The sequence below is a fragment of the Falco peregrinus genome, chromosome 5 (assembly GCF_023634155.1).
Source record: "Falco peregrinus isolate bFalPer1 chromosome 5, bFalPer1.pri, whole genome shotgun sequence".
Taxonomy (NCBI): Eukaryota; Metazoa; Chordata; class Aves; order Falconiformes; family Falconidae; genus Falco; species Falco peregrinus.
Window position 1 is genome coordinate 59,045,952 of NC_073725.1, and position 26,671 is coordinate 59,072,622.

Consider the following 26,671-nt stretch of genomic DNA (forward strand, 5'->3'; position numbering starts at 1 on the left):
TAGCCCCTTCAAACTTGGGTTTCTACAGTTTAATGACTGGATAGTCAGGTAGTAGGGTTTCCACAGCTACGGACACCAAGCAGTGTCAGCAGTACTGCAAAGCTCTTCAAAAATCAGAAAAGCAGGCACAACTGCAAAGCAAAGTTCCAGCTTTGATTGTCTTTGAAGAGTAAGCTTACAGGAAAGGAACATCTTAGTACTAGCTTAGAAAAGCAGAGTTAAAAGTTTTAGAAAAGTTTAGAAAAAGTTCATTCTTCCTAACTTGCAATCAAAAAAGAAAAAAATTTTATATCTGAAGAACAGCAAAATCTAGAGAAACTTACTCTCATGAATTTGGTCAACGGGGAGATTACAAGTCCCACATCGTAAATTCTTGAAGCAAGTGGAAAAATACAACGGATATTTTGGGGTTTGGGTGGTTTTTTTCTTGTCTACTGGAATCTGAAGGGTGGGAAAAAAACCCTTCCCCCCTTAAAATTTGTTTTATTAACTATCCCATCTGAATTTCTAGGCCAAAACAATCATGCAGATAAGTAAAATACTTTGGTAAGTGAAAACATTTAGATTCTCACAGGAAATAAAAAAAAGGCTACAAGATTTGAATATGTACACCATGTGGAAAGGCTTCTTTTGCACAGTTCAAACTGCACAGGAAACAATTACATGGGTGCATGGTGTCCCTTAGTTTGTGGGAAACGGTACATGCCGAGTTATTCTAACAGCTAGCTGCAGTCAGGAGAGCCCACTGCCCAGCCACGCACTTTCCACCTTCTCCAGCCCACCAGCACTTGTCCTCACACTGTACACCAAGCCACCTACTAAATCCACCAAAAAATAAACTGAGAAAAACAAACAAACAAAAGCTATGTTTGGTTGTTAGTGAGCATAACCTCTGAACAGATGAGTTTCAGAGCAAACGAAGAAGAGGAGGAAGGAGGGAGAACACATTTGTGAATGGGGGAGGAAACCCCTTTCATCAGCAGCAAGCAATTAGATCAGCTCCTTAGCTGCTCTAAAGGGCACCTCCAGCTTCCTCTTCCCAAAAACCTTTGCTTGGTTCAAGGCATCTGCAGAAGACATGATCTTAACAGAGCAGACACTAACAAAACAAAAGAAAAAACAAGGAAAACGAAAAAACATAGAAGTGAAGTTGCCTAACATCCCCCCAACTTTTATGCAAGAAAGCAGTGTTCAGCCTTCCTTTAGCCTACCTGAGCACACAAACACACTCATCTCCAATGACTTTTGACATGGGTCTTAATTAATTAGCCAAAGGCTCAGTGGTTTTAACATACACTGGACTTCATGCATGGAAGCAAGATTACCTCTACCAAAGGAAAAAGGAGTAAAACCTCTCGCCTTTAGGTTCTAACGTCTGAGAAAAGGATCCTCTTTTGTCACGAAGACTCACCTGGGATTCAGCCTGTCACGTATTCGTATTTAAAAAGTATGTGCTTACAAGCCTCAATGCTTCTTTTTTTGAACAAAATTTGTGACATCTAAGAAAAAAAACACCAAAACCACCCTCCACTTTCACTGTTCAGGTTTTTCCAACTCAAATGTGCCTTTATCTGGAGAACAAACTGTCACTTGTTTTGTAAGTCCAGTGAAAATATGTGGTTCTTCACGTACTCGTTTTGTCCTCTTCCCACCCACAACTCTGTTAGCAGACTTTGTTCACAAACATCTCCCTTCTCCTGCAAAGGGCTCAGAGAACATGAGGAGGCAGATCATATGGTGCTCAAATGCGTCTGGTCAAAAAATCCTGCATTTAGCCAAGTTAAAGGTTGTATTTAACCCAGAAAAGGGGGTGGGGGTCAGACAGACCAGAGGGCACGCAGAGAACCAGCCTTCGTTGTGAAAGGGCTGATTCACACCCATGCTATATCTGCTCCCAGCCCAGCCTGCCACTTTTTAGGCATGTTTTTAAAAAACACTTTCACGTTAAGATGATCAAAGAAGTAGAGGAATTTTCCAGTCTTCTACAGACAGGAGAACAGCAAAAAGTCTATCAGCAAAATGCTTAGTTCAGGAAACAGCAGAAAAGCAACCCAAGAGCCATCGCCTTGTTGAAGAAAGTGTTATTTGGATCATCCCTACTTTGTCTGCACAGGGGGAAAAAAGTTTTGCTACTGGCACCATGACACAAAAGTTGTGATGTTTCCACCTCACAGATCAATATATTTGGGAGTTGGTACTAACTCCCAACTCAATTGCAACTTCATAAAGCACAGCACCATGGAATATGAAAAAAGAAGCCAAAATGCATTTCCACGCACTGCTTCGAGCCGCGTTCGAAACCTTCTGGCATTCTAGCTTGGGAAGCATGACATGGAGCAACTGAATACCCAGATCCCCAAGCAGAAACCCATAGCGAAGCACTAAGCTACTTTGAAAGCAGAAGTCATGGGAGATTCGCCATCATGGAAAACCCTTTCTGCTAGAAGGCAGAGATGGGATTTCAGCATCAGGCCGCTAAATTCAATGCAAAGTTGCTCCCAAGGATCTCAGTTAAACATGTGACACACTAGGGTAAGGCCTCCACTGCCTTAGGATGCAGACAAATTTTCTCACACCAACTGTGTTACACTTGAACAACAGATTAGCAGCCCTATCCTTAGCCTAAGGGGAAAAATGACTGTTTCACACAAAGTGGCCTGTTCCCAATCCAGCAATACATTAACTGCTAGAAATTAACTGGAAACTAATTCAGCTGAACTGGGACAAAGATCTGATCTACACAACAGCATGCACTTTACAAATTGATCATGCTGTTTTGAAACACCAGCGTGATTCTCCATACTGCCAGTTTCCGAGCCAGCGTCCAAACCAGTTTAAGAGTAACTGGGGAAGTAACAGCACATCTGAACATAGCTGAATCTCTGCTTAAATACAGTTTCAGTAGGGATTTGTGCTCCATGTGCAAAATGTTCAATCTCATTGTGCAAGACAGAAGCCTCCCATAATCTAAAGGGTAGAAGATGAGGTTCTCATGGGAAATAAGGCACCCAACATTGTATTAGAGAACAGTTACAAGATTTTCAAGAACAACAAAAAAACACAACACACTACAATGTCTTTTTTTAAAAAAAGAAGAAAAAAATCTTCTATTTCTCCTTAGAATAAAACTATTCTTGGTAACACTGTGAAGTACTCTGGTGTGTATTATACATGGCACTAGGTTTAATTACAACAGTTTCCTCATGGTTTTTCTCATTAGAAATGCACAAGTAGAACCTACAGATTCACAGAACAGGAGGGTAAGCCTTAAGAGAGAAAAAGAAATTAAGTTTGGCTGAGGCTGACTGGAAAGCTCCTCCAAACCCTGAAGGGGAAGCATATCAGGAAAAGACAAAATGAGACACAGAGAAGAGCCAGAACTGGAGCCTAAATGTAAGTGTAAATACTGCTGTCATTAATAAGGATGTTTAAAGAAATCTAGTGATGAGCAACTGATCTCAATGCCCAACAAAAGACAGAAGATAGGAGAGGACATTTAAAGACTGATGCGGAAAAAAATGTGGCTACAAACAAATTCCTACCCATGAAATATACACTGTGCAGCACATCAACAGGAAGCCTACAAGATATTGTGCAATCCAATAAAGCATTTACCATTATTTATTATTAATCATTAATTAAAGTGTCTTAGTATATTCTGAGTCCAATTGCAAATCATACTACATCTACTTAGTAAAGCACAAACTCTCTGCAAATTGCGCAGCAAATTGAAGGTTAAGTGGTTTCCTGCTCAAATTCGCAAGCTTCCTAGTCTGCCCTGAAAGCTGCTACTGCAATAGCTCCTAATGACAGTGGAAGTCACAGGGAACAAGCTGTACATCGAGTTACCCTCACTTGATAAAACCCAACCTGTAACTACTGCAGGTCAAAGACAAACATGCAGTGAGCAACTGTTTCTAGAGTCCTTCTGGCTCACACCAGCTCTGCAGCAGGCAGACTCACGTCTGTTCCGTTTGTGCAGCTGGACGGACATCCCGTTGCTCCCTCCACTGCCCCCCAGGAGTGAAGAGGAGGAAGCCCCACAGTTCGTCTCTCCCATTTTTGGCATGGCTAGAGAATATCCAGTTAGGCCTGGCTCTATCCACAGAAGCCAGTTCCAACTTTCCAGCAGCAAGTAGCTGATTTCCACCCACGATAGCAGTACCCGAGCAATGAAGACTCAAGAAACCCATGAACAGTCCAATTCCCTGAATTTCTAAGAGAGGGATATTCGGGTTTTGTACACTGACATCAGGCAGACCATTTGCAATGGACTTTCTTGAAACCTAGCAAACGCAATCCTGTCTTGCACCCCACACATGTACCCAGTAAAACTGTCTCCTCCAACACTCTGTACTATTCTGTGTTTTCTTCAGCAGCAAAATGAGATTAAAGAGTTCCACAGTTCACCACCTCCCTGTTGTGCCAACGCATCTGCTTACGAAGCCATACTGTAAATGAGATCACTGCAGTAATTGGTAATCCAGTTTTCCAGGCAGGGTGGAGACCAAAGCAGCCAGGAACTTCTTAAACCAGCTTCGCTGCTGGAGAAAACTTCTGTGTAATCGCACCCTCGGGGCAAGAAGTCCTAATTGTTCCACTGATTCACTTTCAACAGCAAGCCACCACAAACATCAATGCTTCCTGCTCCAAATCCAGAGCGTGTTTCTTTGACCTCACCTACATCAGCAAGCACTTATAGAAGCAGGCTTCTTAAATGCCATTAATGTTTCTCCTCAGGAGAGGAAGAAAGTATCTATGTGACAGTTGTCAGTGACACTGCTCAGTGCTTCAGCACATGGGGCTGAAGCAAAGAAGGGTATGAAAACCTGAGCAGAAAGGAAAGCTTGTTTAGAACAAGATCACAGATAAATGCAGGGTATTACAGCCGGAATTTTACATGCCCCTAGAGGCAAAAGAAATGCACGGCTGGGCTAGTTGCTGTGGGAACCACATCTTGCATGTTATAGTATAACTTAAGTACAGGGCAAAGATACAGGATAAGTTAAATGCAAAAAACCCCCTCCTCTTTTAAATTTGTCTGGCAAGCAGAACAAGAAAATTTAATACTCTAATTTCATTAAAAAAAAAAAAAGCAGGTAACAGTACCTGCATTGATTTGCCATTTAGAGGCCTGGCACAAATAGGCTGGAAACCACTGCTGGGGATCACTACACAACTTTGTGAGAATCTGCCCCAAACCTGACGGCCACTGATGCTAAACATGGTGCATCTTTGAGAACCGGGAGCTGGCAGGATTCATTGCTGCTGCTTTTGAGACACCTCAGCAGAAGTCAGTGGTTTCAGTGAGCCTGACTGTCAGAGCCAAGAATTAAATCTGCATCTTGTCAGTCTCTGACAAACAGAGGAAGAAAACACAAAAGAAGAAGGAACAGCTGCTTGGATTCAGTACTTCTGAGGCTGAGGAATACAGATGCAGCAAAAACTCACTGAACTAAAGGAAAGAACAAGTTATACAAAACAAAGGAAAAGACATCTAAGTAGATTGCTGGGGTTTCTGGTTTTGAAATTTCTTCTTAACCCTGGTTAAACCACCTCAGTGGAGAGGGAGAATGAAAGAAACTTCTCACCTCCTCCTTTCTAAAGCTCTTGCATGGCAATGTAAGAAATACGACAAGATTAAGGCACAATAAAGAGGGCAAAACAGCCTCTTGCAGTCAAGACAGACATTTATAGGAGAAAATCTGAAGACTTATTTTTTTTTCCATGCTTTTCCTACCATAGCTAGGAGTGGCAATATATCTACACACTCTGCATTCTGCAAACATATATAGTCCCTACCATCTCCTCCTTCTGACTCATCCCACCCTTAATTGTTTGAAATAAAGTTGTCTCTAGAAATAAAATTAAAAACTCTCCAGTGGACTCAAAATAGCGTAGCTCTAACAGATAAACATGAGGATTTCTAAGAACCTGTCACTTATGCTTTGATCGTAATTCACTGCTAGAATTGGGAGTGGCCAGATGAGAGATTAACACAGCAGAAGCCCAACAAGATACCCTGTCTCTGTGGTGGAGACCTAAGACTCGCCATACCTCCCTTTTGGTCTGGCTTGCTGAACTGCTGGCCAAGCACTTCATCAGATAATCAAGATCAAAAGTTGATGTAAGAGATCAATAATCTTAAAAACTTCTGGAAAATAAAAGGTTTAACTATTTCAATACAGCAGTCTCCTTAGCAGATTTAATTAGGAGCCTTCAAGAAGGCAGGAGATCTGAGAGCGCCCTGTGTGGAAATCTTTCAATATTTAAAGGCTTTATATAGTTTAAAAATATTTTGGAGGTCTCATCTGCTGTAGGCTAGGACCTTAAAAATTGTTGTGCAATGTAGCAAGCCACCACAGGCGGCTGTTTCATACGAGCAACTGTTTTGCAGTTAGCCATTGCCTTGGGTCACCTGTGACATGAGAGCTCCTGTTAAAACCAGCAAGAATTTAGGGTGCAAACAGGTCACAACCAGAAAAAGCATAAGAACAAAAGGACAGCTGGTCCTCTTTCTGCTAAAAAGCTGCAGGAGTTAGAGAGCAGGACTGGGCTTCAGATGGCTTTAAAAAGGCATGAGTAAAATTCACAATTGGAACGCCAGTGAGGCAAAGAGCAAGTCAGCCGTTGTCTAGAAATAGCCACTGGAGTTTAGTATGGGTAACACTGGACCCAAAGGCTGGGATGCCAAGTCGACATTTCTAAGCTTAGATCCCTACTAATGTTTTATCATTGGAAGAACAGTCTGAAATTTCTAATGAAGGGAACAGAAACAGCAGATACTTCACAAACCTGACTCAGGCACACATCACCAGATCTGAAAGAGGGTGTCAAGAGTAACTGGACACAACCAGCTCCTCTTGTCACTACCAGCTGGATATTATCACTGCCACATTTCTGCCATCAGCAACAACTACACCCCACATCTGCTTCAGTGTGAAGCCTGCCAGTTCAAACTGCTTTCAGCATTAACTGCAACCAGCCTGACTTGGCTCTGATGCAGATTAGCAACTTCACATGTAGTCCCCAACAGCTTACCAGTACACTACCTCCGTGCTGCAGGTAACTTTCAAAGAGGGAAAACAGTATCTTCCACCAACACAGCACTTGTAAAGCAGAAACAGTTCAGTTCCAGCCACAATGCCAGGCAGGCAATTAAGCTACCTTTGAATGCACTGGCTGGCTGCACAGAAGAGCAAGACACTTATCAGACAATAATGGTTCATGGTTTTAGAGTATTGTCCCTTAGAGACATTTCTAAAATACCTGTATATATGACTAGATTAAGATTTCAACAAAATGACTGCAACCAAGAAATAAATAAAATTGCACTTAAAACAACAAAAAAAGGCTTGCATTACAGACTGTCTTGAGGGCTGCTTTGACAAAGTCATAAGGTCAGTGTAAGTAGGCTGAAATTAAGACTAGTTTTAGCCTGAACACACATACCAGCATACACTGACACTGATGGAAGAGAAGCAATAAGATTCTGAACTTTTACCCAGAAGAAATTCTCAAGTACAAAAGCCACAATCAAGATACAGAATGGACATCAAAACACACTTCATATGTGCTTACTGAGATGTACAAATCTCAGCTCACGCTCCCTGAATAGTTAGATGGAATGAAAGAGGCTGCACCCTGTTTTGGTTGGGGTAGGGTTTTTTTGTTTGTTTGTTTTGTTTTTCCTTTCTGGTTTATAAAAACAGCTCAAAGGTTTTTCCTGTTGAGAAACTCAGATCATTATTTTTCCCACTGGATACAGATGACTACAAAATTAGCCACTTTATTACTGATAAGAAGTCAGCTGAAAGGAATGAGAAGCCATTTTTAAAGTGTCTCGTTACATAAATCACTCTCCTTAAAAACAACTGGAAATAGTCTCATTAAAAGTGAATGAAAAAGCTCTTCAGTCAGAAAGCTTCAATTCACATGTTTCTTCCCCCATCCTCAAGACTGTCTCGTAGAATTTGCCTATGAGACCTAAAAAGAGATTTCTGAAATACAGCCATGAAAAAAGTGAAAACAACTGAAAAATACCTCTCAAGGTACCCTCCTGCATAAAAAGTAGTGATGGGTCATTCTCAAAGTCTTTCCTTCTATTTTAGCAATTCCTCCAGCCCCCAAATGATTCATTAAGTGAGAAAATTTAACACAGGCTCACAGAAACGTTAGGGGACATTACACTGCTACTACTCTCTTATCAGTTTGTATAATGAATATTAAATTACTAGCAGATCATCACACATACTACCAAGAGGCTGGTTCTGAAGCAATGATTATTTTTCCAGAAATTTTCTAGTGTGGTCTTTACATCTGCGGTGCCTTGATAACAAAAAGGTGGTCCAGAAAGAATCTGATTTTTCTCTCCCAGCTTTACACGAAAAACACACACAAAAATGAGGACAAACAGAAACATTCGGAGGTTCAAGGATGAACCTAATCCTGACTTTGTTGTGACAGAAAACCACCGTCAAAATACTAGCTAAAGTAGCTGTGCATTTTCTTCGGAGGTTGCACACTCTCCTGAAAAAGACCAAGAACATTGCTGCTGATGCTCCTGTACCCCTGAAATGCCATTTCCTCATGTTGTGGAAACCTTCCCCTAGATACATTTTTTATACACACAGCAAACCTATTTGCACTAAGCTGGCAGGGGATTCTTTCCACACACAAACAGCCATGTATCTTTAATGACCTGTAACCTGTCCCTCCAAGAAAAGAGAGAGCATTATGAGAACGAGGCCTAATGACACATGACCACAAGACATTAAAAACCCTTCACGACACACTTAAAGTTGGCATGAAATTTGATTGCCCCCAAGAGAACTGCTAAAATGCTCTGAAGATCAAAGACAAATGTTTTATGGCCATTGTCAAGCTCTTGTGGAAAAAGTCAACAGGTTTAGCCAGATTTTTCCACAGCATCTTCTGGCATTTTACAGTCCTCGGTATTAAGCCAATAACAGAGAATCCAGGAAGTTGTTTTAAAAAAAGCAAGAAAACAGGGGTTTTTTTCAGCTTTCAGTTCCTTTCCACTAGGGTGCCAGGAAAATCAGGTCCTCCTAAAGACAGGCCTAAGATTTAGTAACAGCCCTCTGTATTATCATCCAGAACTTGATTCCATTTCTTGCCTTGACTATAACAAACACAGATCCTGGAAAATTTTATGACATCTAATAAAGCATCAATGATAAGAAGTTTTCAAACTCACTCTCTTAAAAAGAAAAAAAAGCTTTCACCAGTGTCTAAGAGAATAAACCCAGAAAAGGGAGGTTTCCCTGGCTCTGTGTTAACTACACAGTAATTTGAAACTGCCCCAAGTATTCCCAGTTATTTTGTCAAGTACAAGTGGGCAAAGTAAACTAAGCCCTGAGAATTGATCCTACACAAATCAAGCTGCATCTTCACTGATGTTCTCCCTTTTTAAGAGCATACACTGACATCATAGGAGCAGCTCTGCTCAAAATAGAGGTAATTTAAAGTTCCTCACAAGGACAGCCAATGTGCAAATAAGTTTGTTCTTTTAAAAAAAAAAAATCATCAACAGAATGGCTGGTTACGAACCAGCAGGTAACCATCAGCACCATGCAGGCCTCCAAGCTGGAAGGAACCAGCCTTGCAGGGGAGCTGCAGTTCTCACAATAAAGTTAGTGGAAATGGTTGGGGCTCAGTGGAGGTAGCTGCACACTTTTCTAGTTCAGAAGCTTATCCTAGGCTTACAGAGCAAGATGGAGAAACTTTTGTTAACATGAGCCGAGAAGCACCATTTCAAATCCATCACTTGATGACAGTGACATTTCTTTTCTAGAAGTTTAGGATGGTTTCAAATACTACATCTGCACTTAGGCTTCTCTTGTCAATGTCTGAAGTCATACGCTACAGTTTTCACACACTCTAGTGAGTCATTCGGCAAATACACACAAAATAACTAGGAAATACTGTCAAACAGACAAAATAGGAGGGGGAGAAAAGGCTAGCAGTCATACACAGGTTTACTACTGGTATACATAACATGAGAAGCTATTTCTGAGTTGAACGGGTTGAAGTTAATATTGTTATTCAACTATTTATTTGAAATGTTGATGTATCATATTAATATTTACCCAACCTCCTGAGCTGGAAGACAGGGATGGGGAACAGAATGAAACTCCCATAATCCAAAGGGAAATGGTTAGCAGCCTGCTACCCACTTAGACACACACAAGTCTATGGGGACAGATGGGATCCACCCAAGAATACCGAGGGAGCTGCTGGAAGTGGTCACCAAGCCACTTTTCAATCGTTTATCAGTAGACCTGGCTAACCGGGGAGGTCCCAGTTGACTGGAAGTTAGCAAATGTGATGCCCATCTATGAGAAGGGCCAGAAGGAGGATCCAGGGAACTTCAGCCTGACCTCGGTGCCAGGGAAGGTTACGGAGCAGATCATCTTGAGTGCCTCGCATGGCACGTACAGTACAACCAGGCCCAGTCCATATGAGTTTATGAAAGGCAGGTCCTGCTTGAGAAACCTGATCTCCTATGAGAAGGTGACCCCTTTACTGAATGAGGGAAAGGCTGTAGATAGTGCATACCTAGACTTTAGTAAAGCCTTTGACACTGTTTCCCACAGCATTCTCCTACAGAAAGCAGCAGTTCATGGCTTGGACAAGCTTAAGCTTTACACTGGGTAAAACTGACTGGATGGCCAGCCCCAAACAGTGGTGGTGACTGGAGTTACATCCAGTTGGCACCAGTCACAAGTAAGTGCTCTTCCCCAGGGCTCAGTATCAGGGCCAGTGCTGTTTAATATCTTTATCAATGATTTGGACAAGGGGGATCAAGCGCACCCTAAGTTCGCAGATGACACCAAGTTGCAGGGGGAGTGTTGGTCAGGCAGGAAGGCTCTGCAGAGGGATCTGGATAGGCTGGACCAATGGGCCAAGGCCAACTGTATGAGGTTCAACAAGGCTCAGTGTGCCAGGTCCTGCATTTGGGTCACAACAACCCCATGCAATGCTACAGGCTGGGGGAAGGGTGGCTGGGAAGCTCTGCCTAGCAGAAAAGGACCTGGGGGTGTTTGTTGACAGCTGGTTGAGTATGAGACAGAGGTGTGCCCAGGTAGCCAAGAAGGCCAACAGCATCCTGGCTTGCATCCAAAATAATGTGGCTAGCAGGACTAGGGACTTGACTGTCCCCCAGTACTCCGCACTGGTGAGGCTGCACCTTGAATACTATGTTCAGTTTTGGGTCCCCCACTACAGGGAAGACTTTCAGCACCTCAATGATGAACAATGTAGTGAAGAGTCTGGAACACAAGTCTTATGAGGAGCAGCTGAGGGAACTGGGGTTCTTTAGCCTGGAGAAAAGGAGGCTCAAGGGAGACCTGATCGCTCTCTACAACTACCTGAAAGAAGGTTCTAACAGGGTAGCTGTGGGTCTCTTCCCCCAGATAACAACTGATAGGATGATAGGAAATGGCCTCAAGTTGCACCAGGGGAGGCTTAGATTGGATATTAGGAAAAATTCTGAAAGGGTTGTCAAGCACTTGAACAGGTTGCCCAGGGAAGTGGTTGAGTCACCATCACTGGAAGTATCTAAAATACACGTAGATGTGGTGTTTAGGGACGTGGTTTAGTGGTAGACTTGCAGTGCTCTGTTAACAGTTGGCCTTCAGGCTGGAAAAGACCTTCAAGATAATAAACAACTCTATGCTTCTATAAAATGTCTTAATTCACAAGTGGGAAGTTTAGGAGGTAAACAAGGGAAAGAGTATTACAACAGGAAGACAGCTTTTCATGTTGCCTTTTAAGGTAAAGAAATTGGACCACTCACCTCCACTAAGTAACTTCATCACCAGCCAAAGCTCATCTTTCACCACGAATGATGTGTAGTAAGATACAATGTTGGGGTGATGGCACTGACTCATGGCTTGAATTTCTTTCTGTAGAGAAAAATAAAGCATTAGGCAGTTGGATCCATCAATTATTATTCCTTGGGCACAGAAGTTATCTTCCTCAAGACACAATGTTCGAAGAGAGTGCAAAGAGAAAGGTTACCTCAAAGCTAAAAGTAGAAAATCCAAAAATACTCATAACGCTCAGCCTGCATCATATTGGGGCCCAAAGGTATTTTAGGGTGTTCTTCCTGTCTGTCTAGAAGAAGAAAAAGTTGACCAAAAACGCCTTGGCAAGGGCAACATAAGTGGTCATAACAGAAACACCTGAATGCAATTAAAACAGAATATTCCCAAAGATTCACACCAGTTTGTTACCCTAGAAGTTCATGCTGACTCCGCCTTTCAGTGAGACATTACACAACAGATGCTTAATCTGTTGAAGACCATCATTTGGATGAGAAAGGGAAATATTTGCCTCTGGGAAAAAAAAGGCCTCTTACCCCTTATGTTTCTTCCCAGCAGGAAAGCAGATGGCTTATCTCAATCAGGTTGAAGGCACAAAGGACAGCTGTATCTTTTGTCATACTGTCTTTTGGAAGAAGAGGGAAATCAGTTCTAGATGAGAAAGTCATTAGCTACTACAGATGGAGTACAACATGAAATACGCTCAGATATTAAACTGTTTGAGTTTTAACCGTGCTTATCCTTAGATTTGGTTATGGGTCAAGGGCTGAGGTTTTCTAGGTTACGAGGGGAACACCACCACAGAAAGCATTGACTGATTTTTCATTATGCAAGCACGAATCACCAGTTTGGGCAGAAAGCCTAGCAGTTTCTTGATTGTCCATAGACAAAAGCCACCCATTAAGCTAAGCCTGGCACCCTGCACTACACCCAGCTGGGCCTTTGTGCTTTAGCCAAGCCCCCCAACCTGTCAAGTTGTACTTTCCAGTATCACCCACACCAGACACTCATCCTTGATATCCTGAACTCCTGCTCTCAACTAAGACATTCCTCCACTGAACACACAGATGCCACTTACTTTTCAAAGGTTTAATCGCTGCCCACTGTCAGCCGGACACACACTGAGCCAAGTGCCATAACCCCCAACACACAAGGAAGAAAGCAAGGGCCCTTCATGCCCTGGTCCTTTCCTCCCTCTAAGCACAAAACTTCTCTGGTACCAAAGTACAAGAGAAAGCTCCAAGAAGGATTCACACATGTCTAGGACACACCACAGACGCAGCATATTCTTCCCCTGCTCATGTACGAAGCTCTGCTTGTAACAGAGTACAGCGTAAAGGCACACTGCTTCCCCTTGGCAAGGGTTTAGCTGGCAAGCAAAGCTACAAAAAAGCATGCTAATGTTGATTTATCCACTTTAATACTGCTCTTCAGAGAGTAGCTGCATTTGAGGAATCAAAGACACACCAACTTTCCAGGAAACTCCAATAAGCAAATTAAAGAAGAATCCTTCTAAACAGGAAACGATATTTAAAGAGTGGGGAGTAGGCTATTCATCTCAGTGTAGCATACCCATTCATTAAAAACCACTGTGTAAAAATAAATACAACCTGAAACAATATCCTCTGCTTACTCTGATAGCTACAGCTCCCTTCCTTGCAAACACTCACTTATATCGAGCTATTTTTCAAAAAGGAAATAAATCAGCACCTTTGGAGTTTTCCAATACCTTCTAGTTAGGTTTCATCACAATGCAGGAAAACCCCTTGAGAGACAAAGCTGGCAACAAAAATGTTCTTTTTACTTCCCTGCTTCAAATTTCTATCAGGGAATGGATGGCAAGTGGGACCATGGATAACACAGGTCAGCCTCAGTGACTGGTTTGTGCTGTCATACTCCTTGCACAAGACCCAGATGGTTGGGTCTGCTGTTTGTATACATAAGTTTCATAAAAATGTTTTCAAAAAAACACATAAAACTCTGGGCTGCTGTCTGTAAACATAAGCGCAACAGTTTTTATTCACTCAACCTTTCCAAAACTCATTGAGCTCTGAGTTTTGAACTCATTTGCTTACCCTAGGATCATTCTGGACTTGCTCAGAGCACTGACTAAGCCCCTTGTTAATGGATCCATAAACCTGACACAATCTTGTTCCGTGAGTCTGAAATTTGCATTCAGCCTAAAACTTCAAGTTAGTTTTAAAGAGAATTTTTTTTTCTTTTAAACATGCAAGCAAATACAAGTGCCTAGCTTCCATCTCTGACAACTGAAAAAAGCACACATGCACAAGTGGCACCAGAGGAAACACAGGTCAAAAGCAGCAAGCAGGATGCTGATCATCCCATCAGCCAGACCTGCCCCAAAGCCACCATTCTCGGAAGCGACCTACAGGAGCTGGTTTTATCCTTTCCTAGCTAGACCACCCAAAATATTTTGAACCAGCTCCCTGGGAGATTAAGATAGTAGCACAAGAAACACACACAAACACTGCATATTTTGCATATATTACTGTACTCTACTGAAATTCAGGAGACAGACAAAGTCTGGCCCAAGTTTACTAAAGAGCCTAGACCTGGATCAGATCTTTGCCATTTGAGCAGTTATTTACTACAGCATTTTGCAGGCATTCCGTGACGCTTAGTTACTATTTTATTATTTTCCAAGAACTTCCTCTCTTGTTCATTACCACAGGCTGTTCCCTGGGCTGGGAAGCACAGTTTAAAAAAAAAAAAAAAAGAAAGAAAAAAATAGCTCAAGTCTGTCATGTACTTTGGTGCACAAAGAGGGAAGATAAATAATCACAAACTTGATCTACACAATTACACACCTCCATCAGCTAGCAGATATGTAACACAGGCAGATTAAACCATTTCTCACACAGTGTAGCATAGCTCTGAATAATTAATTGCATCACAGCCCATGATTTCCAGTGTTTTTACATTATTACCAATAATAGCAGCAGACAGGCAGACCTTCCCTTTCACCCACAGACCCCCCCACCCCATTTACAGTAGTTTTCCAGGCTAATCTCACATCGGCTACATCAAAGCTACATTCCTTTTCACTCCCACAGAGGGTACCAACATCCTGGAGGCTCAACACATACATTTGTTTTAACTGATCATGACAAATCACAGTGGGCTTTGCGGTTAAAATGCTTCCTCATGTAATTGAAACCAAGCCAATTTTGTTGTACATACAACAGTCTGTGCTACAGCAGTACAAATGTAGTGGATGAAGAGCTGTAGTTAAGGCAGGAATCCCAGTCAAGGAACACTGGGGAGCTCTGCTCAAAAGCACACTTACAGAAAGAGGGATAAAATGCAGCAATAGCCCTTCTGTGTGTACTAAGCACAGCTTTAATACTACTCCCAACGTTTTTTTTGAGAGTTTGCTGCTCTTCAAACACAACAAAGTCATAGCTGGCAATGATTTCCTCTCCCTACCCTCTCTAACAAGGCTGCTATCCCCAAATTACACAAATTAAAAAAAAAAAAAAGTGAATTACAGCTATGCTCCCCTCACTGTCACTAGCGACAAAACCGCATTAGGAGTCCTCCAATATAAATCTCAACAATTTCTACATCTCTGTAATAACATCAATGCTAAACATGAGAATTTATCTGGGCTGCTATATACAAGTTTTAAGCTGTAGAAGACTATTTACTCCCACTCCGCCAACACTCATGGGTCACTTGATACTGACCCCTGAAACCACCTACAGATCCAGTGGATGGCACACAGCTCTTCACCGAGTTGCTTATGCACTGCCACCCCTCACACTAGATGGCTTCAGTTATGACATACAGCCTTACTGACAATTCCCCATTGCAGGATCCATAAATTACACTGCCTTCTGCTCCACTCTGTAGAGGAATTACTGATAAAAACGTGTCTAGACACAGGCAATGGTTTAGAGATGGTTACATGCTCACCCTGGGCTAGATATTAAAAATATCTGTACTGTCAAATACCACAAGCAAATAGACGGGGATTAGCTATAAAGGCCTTCATGTCTTCCATTAAGGGTTCTGACAAATGTTTTCAGTACTTCTGCGGGCAATAAAAGAAGCATTTCAAGGCTTGTGAAACACTAATAAAACTGCTGTGAAGTATAATTTAGAATCATAAGAAACCTACAAGTCTCCTGTAACTCAGACATACTTCTGGAGATCTACTATTTTGGAAGTGAGTTTATTTGCCCACTGACATACAGTTGAAGTTTGAGTTAATAGCAGAAAAGAAATACAACCTTACCTGCTTTGTATAAGCTATTAGCTGAACTTCCATAACAGTATTTTCTGTTCACACCATCACCTTCTACTCTGTGTTTATCTGCCCCTGAGACACGTTTCAAAAGACACTTGCTCTCAAGTACAAGGATGAAAATAGTGCTTTATTTAGTTTTACTTCCTACATGTTGACATGAACCCAAGACAGACCACGCAGCAGCAGTATGCTTTTTTTATGTGGATACCTGCAACTTCAGAGGAATCCAAAAAACTGACAGCTTGGCTACCCTATTTGAAGGCAATCATGACCACAAAAGAAATGGAGAGGGAAAGCATGCCTGGGGCAGGAAATCAAAGCGGGTCAGATGTGATCTCCACCTTGAATACACCAATGCTTCAACTATGGCTGGCAAAGAACTCAATCTCTCATCTGAAATCTCAAGGTATAAAGGCATTAAAGCTGTTGTTCATCCTTTTAAAGCAGGATTTAGAGCTCCTGTCCTACAGGCAGCCATAACTGTTCAAATTTTGCTCCAAGTGAAATTCTGATGGTTTAGTCTAGTGGTTTAAAATTGAGAATATTAATTCATTTCCATTTTTAAACATCACACACCCAAAAAAATCCACAATCAACCCGAGACATTTTTTGAAGGAGTATGGAAAAAGCATAAACCTCAAAATCAGAGATTCTGATCCAACTTCCACCTCTGGATTATCCAGTTCAACTCCTTACCTCAATATGTGGCTACAGGAGATAGGCTGGCATGATTAAAAAGGGATTAGATTAGCCCACCCAGAGCAACAGTGGAAAAGAAATACTGAAAGGGATTAAGAAGGCTTCAACCATAAATTAATCTTTAGGTGATGGGAACAAACCACCCCTATGGCAGTCATTCAGCAATTGCCCATTTCAGTGGCTATCTTTCAGCATCATTCAAAGGTCGTTCCCTCTTTCAAGGTCTGCAGTATTGAGTGACAAAGCCATGAAGGAAGCAGATGTTTAAAACTGCCATGGTGTAGCAACTCATACATGCCTTTTTTTTTTTTTTGTTTCAGCCACAAAGCAAATGGGCAAGTGACATCTCACAGACACAAGCAAAACCAGCTTTACTCACTTCACCAACTAACATTTCATTGACCTTTACAGTTGTTCAGATCACTAAGTCTTCACATCTCAACAATGCCTTAAATCTGCCATTTGTCCACACAGTCAATTGCAAACTCTCTGAAGTTATTTACATACACCATCTCATGCTCATCCAGTCAATGTGAAGGAAGACATTATGTTATGTTCAGGATTTTACCCACCATTAATCCTGATGTTCAACATGAACTTTTAACAAAAAAAAAAAAAAAAAGACTACTTCAACAGCACAGTAATTAAGATTTCTGTTGTTGTAGCTTTGAGAAACAATACAACCAAGCTCTACCCAGCTTTGGTTTAAGCCTTCCATAAAGCTGCAATCCCATCATGCAAGAAACACATAACACAGCATATCAAACAACCATGCAGGAGCCACGCATTATACGTCAGAGACTCTGGCACTGACACTGGGCGACTTTCTCCCCTGGAGCAAGAGTAAAGGTCCTCAGGACTGCAAATGGAATTATAATGGCAATTCCCATAAGATGACAGGCATGGATGAAACATCTGTACTACTTCTACAGCAGTCTGCTGCTTTGCTCCCAACCACTGTAAGACAGTCTGGTTAATCCACTTGTAGGAACTGCTCTGTCAGATCAAAGCCACTTCAATATCCTGTCCAAGACTTCAAAAGAAGGTGTAAAATGCTGTAACAAGGAGTTACACAATTATCTGCCCAGAGGGAAGACTTCTGACTAAGCCTGGGCAGTTAACAGTTGGCTTATACTTTAAACCAGGGGAGTACATAATCCTTTTTTTAAATCCTATCTAATTTAACCTTCTCAACTATAGGTTGATTTATTTAATCTCACGCAATGTTTGATCTCTGTATTATTGGCAGCAAGTCCCCCAGGTTAATTCCATGAAATTCAAAAGGACATTTCTTTTTGTTGCAGTTAAACTTGTTCCCTCTGCTTCCTTAACTGCCCTCTGACCACAGCAGTACCTTCACTTCACCATTGTGTGTAGACCCATCAGGCCCAGTACTATCAGCTTCCGGATGAAGAAGAGTTTGGAGCTCCTTCCTAGGAGCACCAATACCACATCTCCCATGCTCCTTCCTGAACCCATCTCCTGTTGAATAACCCTAGGAACTGAACAGGCAGGAGTTTCCCCCAGATGGAAAAGCCCAATGTGCAATACCCCATAGCTTACGTTTATTCTCTGCTGTTCGGGATTCCTACTGACTGCTAAGCTGACAACCCACATCATCTGCTACTCAAAGCACAGAGGAAAAAACCCACCTGGATGAAAGAAAGCTAACTCAGCTTTAACTGCATGAAAATGAAGCAGAGTTTGCTGGACAGAGGGGAGATTTAAGGCCTTTTAGAACAATAATTCTTTAAAACAATAACACACATATAACAAAAAAAGCCTGAAGCATGGTTATTTTGTGGGAGATGTTATACCACCGTGTTTCAAGGATCAGCAACAGCAGCAATGCAACCAGCATCCCACAAAGGAAAGGAGAGATAAGAGCAAAACACAGCAGTGAACAGTGTCCAGTGGTGAAGTACACCACATGAGCAGACTGTTTTCAAACACACACCAAATGCTGCATAGATTTGTTAACTACTGTGGGCTTGTAAGACAAGTAAGAAGTGGAACTTCACTAACAAATCAGAAAGTCCAAGATCAATTGTAAAAAATACTATCTGACCACCTATCCTTACACTCCACTCCCAGTTACAGTGGTCAGCAAGAATAATTATAAGCCATATTGTAAACACACATGCAGTCTCAGAAAGACCTGAGACAATTCAAAAACATGCAGGGAGAAAAAAGATAAAAATCAAGCACTGAAAAATTCCTGACTAACATCACCTAATTCAGTAGCTGGGCTAGAAAGAGCCACTTCTCTATGCGGCATTTACTCCTGCTTATATTCTTTACAGCAATTAACACTTCTGCTGAAGAGCTGAATGCCCTTGAGTTGGTTTGCTCATGGTGCAACAAAATTGGTCCTTTCTACATTTCCGTACCCTGTAGCAGCAATAAATTAAGCCACTGCATTAATCTAGAATGTCATTCAGCATTCGCAAAGTGTGCAGGTTATTCCTGACCACCCACACTGCTCAAGTGCATGCTGAGATACAAGGATCAAGATCAGTACCTTCCACAAGCCAAGCCATACCACTCAATCACCCTAAACATAGCATCTCCACAAGCTAGGAGACAGTCCCAGATTCCTCAGCCTCTGGGCACCAACTGCCATAGAAGCTTAAAGGAAGCTCATTCATCCGCTCAGCCTGCAATTGAGCCACTCACTGTGGATTTCCTAACCCCACTCCAACATAACCTTCCTCTTCTCCTCCATCATAAGAAATAGAACCACCAGCCACTAAGCAGTACAGGCAATGAAAGAGTCATAGAAGAGACAAGTCATCCTTATCAATGGCAGAACTGTTTGCTGCTCTCCCTACCCTCTCCCAAGAAACGTAACACTGTTTAACCCTCTTTGCTAGGCAGATTCTGGGAATAAACAAGCTTGCTTCAGTAGAGAAGGCTTACGGGTCTGAAGCACTGCAGAAAAAAAAAATCTTAGAAGAATTTAAGCACAATTTTCCCTTTTCTGCCCCACTGCCTAACAACTGGGCAGTGCTCTAATACAAAAGCACTGTCCTGACCCCAGGCGGTACATCAGAGTTTACCATAAGCTGACTATAGTGCTGATATCCTTCTGCGGTGCTGAAGGATAATGGATCTAATAAAAGCCTGAGTTCATGTTTTAACTGCATTGGGGAAGAAGAGAAAGCAAGGAGGGGGCATACAGTATGAACTCATCATATTTCTCTTTCCACTTGCTTCTTAAAACCACTGTAACCTGCAAAGACTTAAATATACATTTTTTGGAAGGGGAAAAAAAATTCAAAAATCCCAATCCTGCAGTAACAAGTAGTTACTCAAAAAAAGTATTTAAACCGACCGGGGAAACTGCCAGGAAGGGAGATTACAATACTGAAAGGCTTGAGAATATTTACTTTGAGGAACAAGCAAATATGAAGACAAGATAAGAAGTTGGAAAGGTAAGAGCAGAGCAGGGAAATCAGGAACTTCCATCCTTTTGGCTCTTGCACTGGGAAACAACACTCAAACTGACAAATTCAGAACAAACCCAGGGAAAACACTTTCTCACACACTACATCTATCTTTGTGACCACTGGCCCAGGAAGCTGCTACATCTCAGAACCATCCCCTTCAACCCTCCACCTCTGCATGATTTTAAGTTCAAGAACATCTACAGTTGCATACACAAGCCTACAGAAGGACCCACACTAGATCTGGTCACAAAATTGGAAGCTTAGGAGAGCTGACAACAGCAATTCATTGCAGTCCTACTCAAAACAAGAAAAATCATTGTGAGGAACAGGTCAGCCAGAGATTTAAAATGTGCAATTAGAAGTACTTATCTAAAATTACATGCCAAGTCTCTGTAGCGTATCTTTCTGAACCTAACCCTTTTAGCTGGAACTGGCAATTACTTGAAGACTAAATCTCAATTACTACATCATGACAATAGTTAGGAATATAACTGAGGCAGAGCAGTACGGACAAGCCACATAAAAGACCTGAAAATATTATCAGGGGTCGGTATCAGTACAAAAAGACCAACTGCGAAAAGGGAAGAGATCTTGAACTCCTACACTAGTATGAGCCATAAGAGGATTTGAACACAGGTCATCCAGGAGTCCTACATGCAACTCTTCACAGGCACGCTAAAATGTGACAGCTTGGATGGAGCCTTTCCTCTTTACAAGAGCAGATTTGCAGATACCTATAATGATAAAAATAGCATTAGTCACTAGATGGAAACTGGAACCATGGCTCAAGCAACTTGCTGAAGATCGTACATGTGTAGAGCTAGCCAGGACTCCTGAACTGTCTCTGTTCTACTTTCTAATTGCAATTACCAAAACAAGTGCCTGACATAACACTACAGAAAATGTCAAGATGCAAGCGGAAAGACAGAGAGACAAGATTAAAAAAAGACTTGGGTAGTTGCTTTAAAACCAAAGGAGGTACGAGGCCTTATCTCTCCACCTACCCTCAACCTGTGCCAGCCAATATTTACTATGGGAAGCTTCACCCAAGAGAGCTTTCTCATCTTTAGTGGAGACACCTCGACATTCACAGGAATGCCTATTACTGCCTGGCTTAAATCTAGGGACCTTCCACATGTGAGGTGAATGTGACAGCTACTGCACTACAGAAGCACCAAGCTAACACACACAGAAAGGAGAACACAAAGCAGCCCATCAACATACAAGCCAAATGAGAAAAAGGAAATTTTAGTTACCACAACTACCTGCCAGAAACTATTTTCCATTCAGAAAAATCTTGACAAAATAGGCACACAGCAGAAGAAAATTACTGAACTACAGCTCTAAAGGACTCTACCTCCTGTCCTGAACTCGGGATTAGTGCGGGTTTCCATATGGCAGCCTGCAATATGTCAGAGTGATCCCTTAGCTGGCATCAGTACCAGAAAGAGATTAGGAACAAGAGCTAATTCATTCAGGTTTTCCCATCACGGGTGAAGGAGGGGCTGGGGGGAATTTAAAGAACTGCAGGAAAAGAAAGCAAAACCATTCCCTTTAAAATTTAAGATTCTGGAAGCACGTAGCTCTGGATCCACCTCAAGCTGCAGACCTCTTGTAGGTACAGCAGAGCTTCACACTTGCACATTAACTGTTCAAAACAAAGTGATTATACAAAGTGCTTAACTCTAAACAAATAGTCTGAAGTCCTAAAACAGTTGGATCTTTTTAACATTTTAAGTACTGTGTCCCACAACCAGGACAACTGAACTGCCTCTAGTGAAGTCAGTCAAGTCCCCTCACCCTCACACCATGTCAAGAAAGGTTGTTTAAGGCACCTAGCAAACACAGAGATTATGCTAACTGAAATACAACTCCCCAGACAATTTTGACTGCATACCAGGAGTTCATCCATGCTTGTCTGACACTTCTCAAGATTGATCCGTTTAATTGCCACCTTCTCCTTCTTTGGAGCACAGAAGGCTGCCTGCACCACTGCAGTCGCTCCACTCCCTGTGGGTGAAAAAGACAGACAGTTAGCAATATCTTACAGGACTTCAGCAGAAAGGAAGGGAGGTGAGATAACAAAATTACATAATGCCAGTTAGTAAAGACAGCAGAGGCAGGTGAAACCCAGTGAAGGCAACCTCACAGGCATGCCATGCCCTAGATCTGTGCAACTCTGGCTCAGCTCAGCTGCAACATCAAAGTGTTGGGCTAACCAAATGAAAACAAGCAGATCTTTATGATCCCTCACAGGGATCATTACAGCTCTGCAGACCAAAAAAATAAACCTCCAGACTCCAGCTTACTTACAGGAGTGATTCTTCTCATGTACTTTTAAAAGAAAGGCCACTGAGGTCACACAGGCTTTTAACCTGATATGCTCACCCAAAGTGTCAAAACAAGCCCAGCTCTTTGCTACAAACACTAATGAGATTTTTCAAGTATTTTTAATGTACTAATTGCTGTTCCCATCCCTCCTCATTTTATGCGAAGACACGAAGTAGGCTTCATTCAAGCCTGTTCAGCTCCAGTTCTCACATAGTAGCACACCGCCTCGGTGTTTGGGTTGCAAACCACAGCCGGAGAACATTTAAATTCCAATAGGGAAAAAATACCACATTTTTATGCACAGTTGTTCAAACTGCTAGAAGTAGGGATAAGAGTGCCCAGCAATATCATATCCTTTGATATGAAAAGGAATTTGCAACAGTAAGATTTAAAATATAGTTGATGTTAAGCCTGTATTTGTTGGCCTCCAGAAACAGTCACCTCATCAATAGGAGGCCTTGTTGCTTTCCCTTCTGCCTTCACCCTGCCTCCCCACATTTACACACTTCACTGGAATGGAATAAATTCAAATAAAAAAGGGGGTAGCATAGGCAGAAAATAGTTCAATAGCTTCCTACTGCCAATACCTAAAAAAAAATGCCATTAAAAATAAACCCACAGCTATTTTGTTCATCATCCCAGGCACAGCTCTCAAGCCAATTTGGGCTGATAAGGGAGATTAGAACAGCTATACTCCACTTCAGAGTAACACACCTGTTTTACCAGATTCTCCTATTCTTAATGCTGTAAAAACTACTTCCAGATTCTGCAATAGAAGGCAAGCATATTTTTTCAAACTTTTTTCTAGTATATTCAGATAAACTGGGGGCAAAAGCTTTCAATCTCATCTTCAAATGAAGGCTACTGAAGCTCCCTACAGTCACCATCAATAGTCTTCTCACATTAAGTTGCACCAAGTCACAGTCAAACTCTAATACATAAAGTGCCAGGTGGGGGAAAGAGCTTGAAATCCAGCCCTGAATGATACAGGGAAAACTGCTCCATCCAGAGTCACACTGAAATACATTACAAAGCCCTGAACTGTGGGACACTGCTCCCCTCATCTTCAACCAGTACCTGCTACAGTGGAGCTACGGGAGTTTCACTTCACTTTATATGGCATTACAAGTGTACCCTGGACAACAGCATCAGCTTGCCAGTTCCAGTTGACTCCCTGCGCTTAAGAGTTTACATTTTAATGGCAGAATGCAGCAATGCGCAGAACACAAAACAGCAAGGTTGCTAAAGCTGTACTGTTTCATGAAGCAAATGTGGTTTTGAGAAGTTCAAGAATGAGGCCATTTATTACTTGCACACATACTATTTTTCAGACACTATCCATAGCATGGGACAAAACAAAGCTACCAGGAGAAGTTTAGGTGGAAGAAAAGGATAGCAATAGGGGCAAGATTATTTACACAGGACTCTGAAAACAAAGTTTGACTGCCATAAGCACGGTCTTGAGCAATGGATGGAAGAGTCTAGGCAGACCTTTAACAAAAAAAAAATAAGCACTTGGAAAAAGCAAGGGGAGGAGATTTTGACAGCTGAGTTTCTATTTCAGCCCTGCTGCAGGCAGTCTAGCCACATTAAGCAGGGGACAAACACCCCAAAAACAACCTCCATATACACTCCCTGTGGTCGCTTTGCCCAGCAGGTAGCATGTACAAGACTCCACCACAAAAGCATCAGCCCTGACACAAACATTCCCACTGACTGGGAATCCTGGGTTGCACTGACCTGCTCCACTCCACCCAGTACCTGCTTCTCTAAGGGAGGGGCAAAAAAGTGAGAAGGCACAAAATGACTCAAGATAAAAATAGCAGAGTATACAGAGGTGGTTACAAAAGCAGGAGAAGCAAGTCTGCACTTCCTAGCACTGCTGGTCTCCCTACAGCAATAGTGTTTTGGAACTCAGAACAAAAAAACATTTGTGCCTGGATCGCTCCTTTGGAAAGCGTTAGATCCCACAAGAAATGTTGCTGCTGACACATTCAAAGCACCAGTATTATGATTTCTTGCTTTGGATGTCTTGGTGCATAGTAATAAACAGAGGTTGAAAACAACAAGCCAGACCTCAGAGGACTATGTTGTCACACAGGGCTTTTCAGTTGGTTTTGCTGTGTGTATTTTCATCTCTAAAGCTACCTGCATAGTCCCCATCAACATAAGATATCTGTGCTCAAAGACTCTTCCCACTAACTCAGACACTCAGTAGCTTCAGCATACACCCGCTTCCCCCCACAACACAATGCACCGGGCAGGATTTCTGTGCCAGTTAAGCCTAGCTCGTGTAAGCATGACTGCAGAGATGCTTCTTACAAGCCAGACATGATACCACTACTGCAGACCACATCTTTCACAAGACAATACTGAAGTCCAGGTTTTTATAGAAGTGACTACACAAAGAATGGCTCTGTTTTAATTTTAGATGTTACTACCAGAAACAATAGATGCAGACTAATTAAAAGCAGGACCATGCATACCACGGCTCCTTCCCACTCCTTGAGACTGTCTGATCAGTGCTTACTAGGACTTCAGGGCAAAAATGGCTTTTCACTAAGTGTTTGGACAATGCCCCAGCCTACAGGGACCCGATCTGTTACGAGTGTATGGCATTTTTTTGAACAGTAATGAAATCCCAAACTAAATCCTTCTGGGCACATGGCAGGGAATCATCTGAACTCAAAGACTCCTCCCATTTAATTCCCTGCTGCTCCTACTTTTCTGGCAGCTCTCTTCAATTCGATCACCACCTGCTCTCCCCACTCCCCCCCTCTCCAACTAATTCGTCATTTCTTTCAGCTCCTCTGTAGCACTTAATTATAGAGAAACAATGAAATCTCAAAAGCATATCAAGCAAGGATTAAGCCAAGCTGCAGCACGATGTGCCACAAGCAAGCTGCTCTTTGGTAGCAGCAGTGGCGTGCCATGCTTCTGGGACCAAACAAAGACAGGTTTCCATGCTGCTTTGAAGAGTAGAGAAAACATAGCAACACGGCCACTTCAGGCTTTGCAGCCATACAACTTGCTTATGAAATTCCAGGATGGCAAGAGAAGAAAAGGAAAGAAGCAGTAGCAAGGATGCTAAACACATTGCTAAGTGAAAACAGCATAGGCAAGACATGACGACACCAACAGAGAGAAAAATAAAAAGCCTGGCAAGGAAGTTTTTTAAAGTTTAGGAGCAGGTAACAAATACACAGGGAAAGGTAGAGAGAGGAGAGATTTCTCTGGCTGTCATGAGCCAACTTCAATGAGAAAAAAAAAAACATAAGGGCAGTTTGTACTAGGGTAGCACAACTTGGACAAACCAGCTCTCCCAGCAGACGTATCTGCTGCGATCAGAGCCAACTGCACCCACACACACTGCTCAGCTGCAATATGGGCAGCACTGGGTTAATGTTTCTGTGCTCAGTTCATGCTTGCTCCCCACCTCAAGACACTCTGATCAAGGTCAGCGCTGAGGCTCTTCACACTACCTCCCTCAAGATCAGCTTTCGGAGAAAATTCACTCCCTAGTTAATCTCTTCCAGCATAACAGCTTAGCAAAACAATGAAAACTGGGCACAGCCAAATGCTTGCCGTTTAATTCCTGAAAAGCAGGAGATCATTTTGTTTAGGGCTGGGAGGGGGGAGGAAAGAGACCCCAAGTGGGTATTAGGATCTGCTTAACACCCCCTGCTTTCACCTCTCTAGCCTCTCTGATACAGTTCCAACCCTTAGGATAGCAGTTGCAAAATTCCTGCATAAGAGGGTCACGACCTACTTTAGGAAACACTGCCTAAGGAGGAAAACTTACCCTTCCTAACCTTTGCTTCTTTCATGTTTCTATGATTAAACTGTTCTTTCTGAAATAAAACCAACCTCTGAAAGGATGAAAACAACCCAAACTAAAAACTCCCCAAGCACTCGGTTACTGAAGCTTCATTTTTCCAAGTTATCTCCTCTGGCACCCCAGATCTATGCTCCCTATATCTTCAGCATCCAGAGCTCCAGCTTGAACCTCTCCCTAAGCTGAGACAGACTCCCCACAGAGGGAGCCTGGACACCATCTCTTCTAAAGTCACTTACTG

The 26,671-nt window shown here is 42.2% G+C and overlaps 1 protein-coding gene across 1 annotated transcript in view; it reads right to left on the reverse strand.

The window, feature by feature from the left end:
• Positions 1–26,671, reverse strand: part of OXSR1 (oxidative stress responsive kinase 1) — a 93,653-nt gene that overhangs the window by 51,261 nt on the left and 15,721 nt on the right. The window contains exons 2-3 of the mRNA XM_055805400.1: positions 22,162–22,274; positions 11,819–11,927 (exon numbers count right to left, since the gene is read on the reverse strand). Coding sequence (XP_055661375.1) covers positions 11,819–11,927; positions 22,162–22,274 — 222 coding nt within the window. The remainder of the gene's footprint in view (positions 1–11,818; positions 11,928–22,161; positions 22,275–26,671) is intronic.